The sequence below is a fragment of the Chrysochloris asiatica genome, unplaced genomic scaffold (genome assembly GCF_000296735.1).
Source record: "Chrysochloris asiatica unplaced genomic scaffold, ChrAsi1.0 scaffold00144, whole genome shotgun sequence".
Classification (NCBI taxonomy): domain Eukaryota; kingdom Metazoa; phylum Chordata; class Mammalia; order Afrosoricida; family Chrysochloridae; genus Chrysochloris; species Chrysochloris asiatica.
In genome coordinates, this window is record NW_006408662.1 from 2881520 (window position 1) to 2883373 (window position 1854).

General features: G+C 51.6%; 1 protein-coding gene across 1 annotated transcript in view; it reads right to left on the reverse strand.

Annotated features, from left to right (window-relative positions):
- LOC102820557 (ribosyldihydronicotinamide dehydrogenase [quinone]-like) overlaps positions 1-1793 on the reverse strand; it is an 8027-nt gene extending 6234 nt beyond the window's left edge. The window contains exons 1-3 of the mRNA XM_006870577.1: positions 1730-1793; positions 1304-1482; positions 256-357 (exon numbers count right to left, since the gene is read on the reverse strand). Coding sequence (XP_006870639.1) covers positions 256-357; positions 1304-1482; positions 1730-1793 — 345 coding nt within the window. The remainder of the gene's footprint in view (positions 1-255; positions 358-1303; positions 1483-1729) is intronic.
- Between the last annotated feature and the right edge of the window lie 61 nt (positions 1794-1854).

Consider the following 1854-nt stretch of genomic DNA (forward strand, 5'->3'; position numbering starts at 1 on the left):
GAAGTCAGCCTCATAATATGGGCTTAGCTTCTTGAAACAATGCCAGTGACCATGATTGTAATAAGTTTTCCTCTACAGGCTAAACTTTTCAGTGCAGCCGAGTCAAGCATTCAAAAGGCACAATATTTAATCTTCTACATGCTTATTTGTTGTTGGACTTTATACATAGGTGGGGTCAAAGTGGTGAGTTTCTCACTTTTACAATTCGGGGGAGCTGCATGTATGGATGCGGGTACAGAGGTATGGTCAGTTTACCTGCAGTGGCCAAAGGAAGTACCGGAAATATCCTTTGGCCCCATCCTTTGAGAACATCTTCTTGTTGCCCCCTGTGGTCAGCGAGAGGAGTGCCAGCTTGCCCTGCAGAGAAGAGAGAGGACACTGTTAGTGGATTGAAGGACAGGCATGGAACTTCTGGTCAAAGGGCTATGATGACCAGGAGGGAGCAGCCATGGTCAGTTTCTTCCAGGGACAAACATAGATGTAACATCCTGTCTCTGGCAGGCTGGTCATAGAGGACAACTACATGCCAACACGAGGCACTCTAATGACCCCACTGGGCAGTGGGCTGAGTGAACATGCATGTGCTTGGGCTTCTGGCAAGTACCAGGTTTGGTCCAGCCAAGGCACCAACCCCAAGGGATTGAATGGAGTCTGGTCCTTGGGGGCCCCAACTCTAGTCCAAGATGGACTTGGGGTATTCAGTGCTTCCTGATATGCACTCATCTTCTGAAGCCCTTTGAATGTGAAACAGTCATTTTGGTAAGAACTTATTTCAGTAATAAACCCATATCTCCCAGTCAGTAAGCAACTACAAGGGATCCTCCAGTCCTCACCCTACAGGACAGAAATCCCACTATCTTTGTTCCACCAAGTCTAAGCCCAGTGGCCTGGGTTTGGCTCTTCATCACAGGGTACCACGCACCCTCTTGGGTCAAGCCTTTTTCCCTCACTGCCTGTGAGGCCCACTCTCCCGGCCTCAACCCCCAGCTCCTCTTCAGGTGCCTGGTTAGTGTGGGCATGTCTATGTCCCCCATTAGAGGGAAGGTTTCCTATTTTTAGAAACCATGTGCTCCCCATCAGAGCCTGGTATGTCAGACAGCAATCAGGAAATGTAACAAAACTTCAAGACATGTACCTTGAGTCTCCTAGCAGACACGCATCTGCACAGACAAAAAACTCTCACCACAAGCTCATCCACACTCGGACCCATACCACATGCTGTCTCTCACACAGGGATGTTCATCACATACATACACACATGAGCATGCGCACCCCACAGAAGCCCTGGTCCCACATCACATACCTTGAGGTAACCATCGTTATAATATTCAGGAAGGTCAAAGGCGAACCCTCGGCACAGCACCCGGTCCATCCAGCCCTTCAGGATGGCTGGCACGCTGAGCCAGTACAGTGGGAACTGAGGCAGAACACAGGGAGAGGTAAATGTATATGACTGTTTGGTGATCTCCTCCTTTATCCCACCTGAGGGTTCAGAACAAGTCTCACCACCCTGCTCTTGTCCTTGGCAGTGTTGCCATCGCAGGGCAGGTGGGCACAATCCTGCAGAAATGCATGAGTGGGGGTATTTCTTCCTTTTGTTCTGATGCTCGGTGTGGGTGTAGTGGGGGGGGCAGAGGTGGGTGGAAAGGTTCTGCGTGCCCTGACGTTGGTCCCTGGTAGGCGGGGAGATGGGGGGGAGGTGGATGTAAAGGGTCCTGTGTGCCCTGACATTGGTCCCTGGTGGGCAGGGAGGTGGGGGGAGCGGGGCACTGAGGGGTAGAAAGGTGCTGCATGCCCTGACATTGGTTCCTGGTGACATTGGTCCCAGGGAGGTGGTGGGAGGCTCTGCTAGAC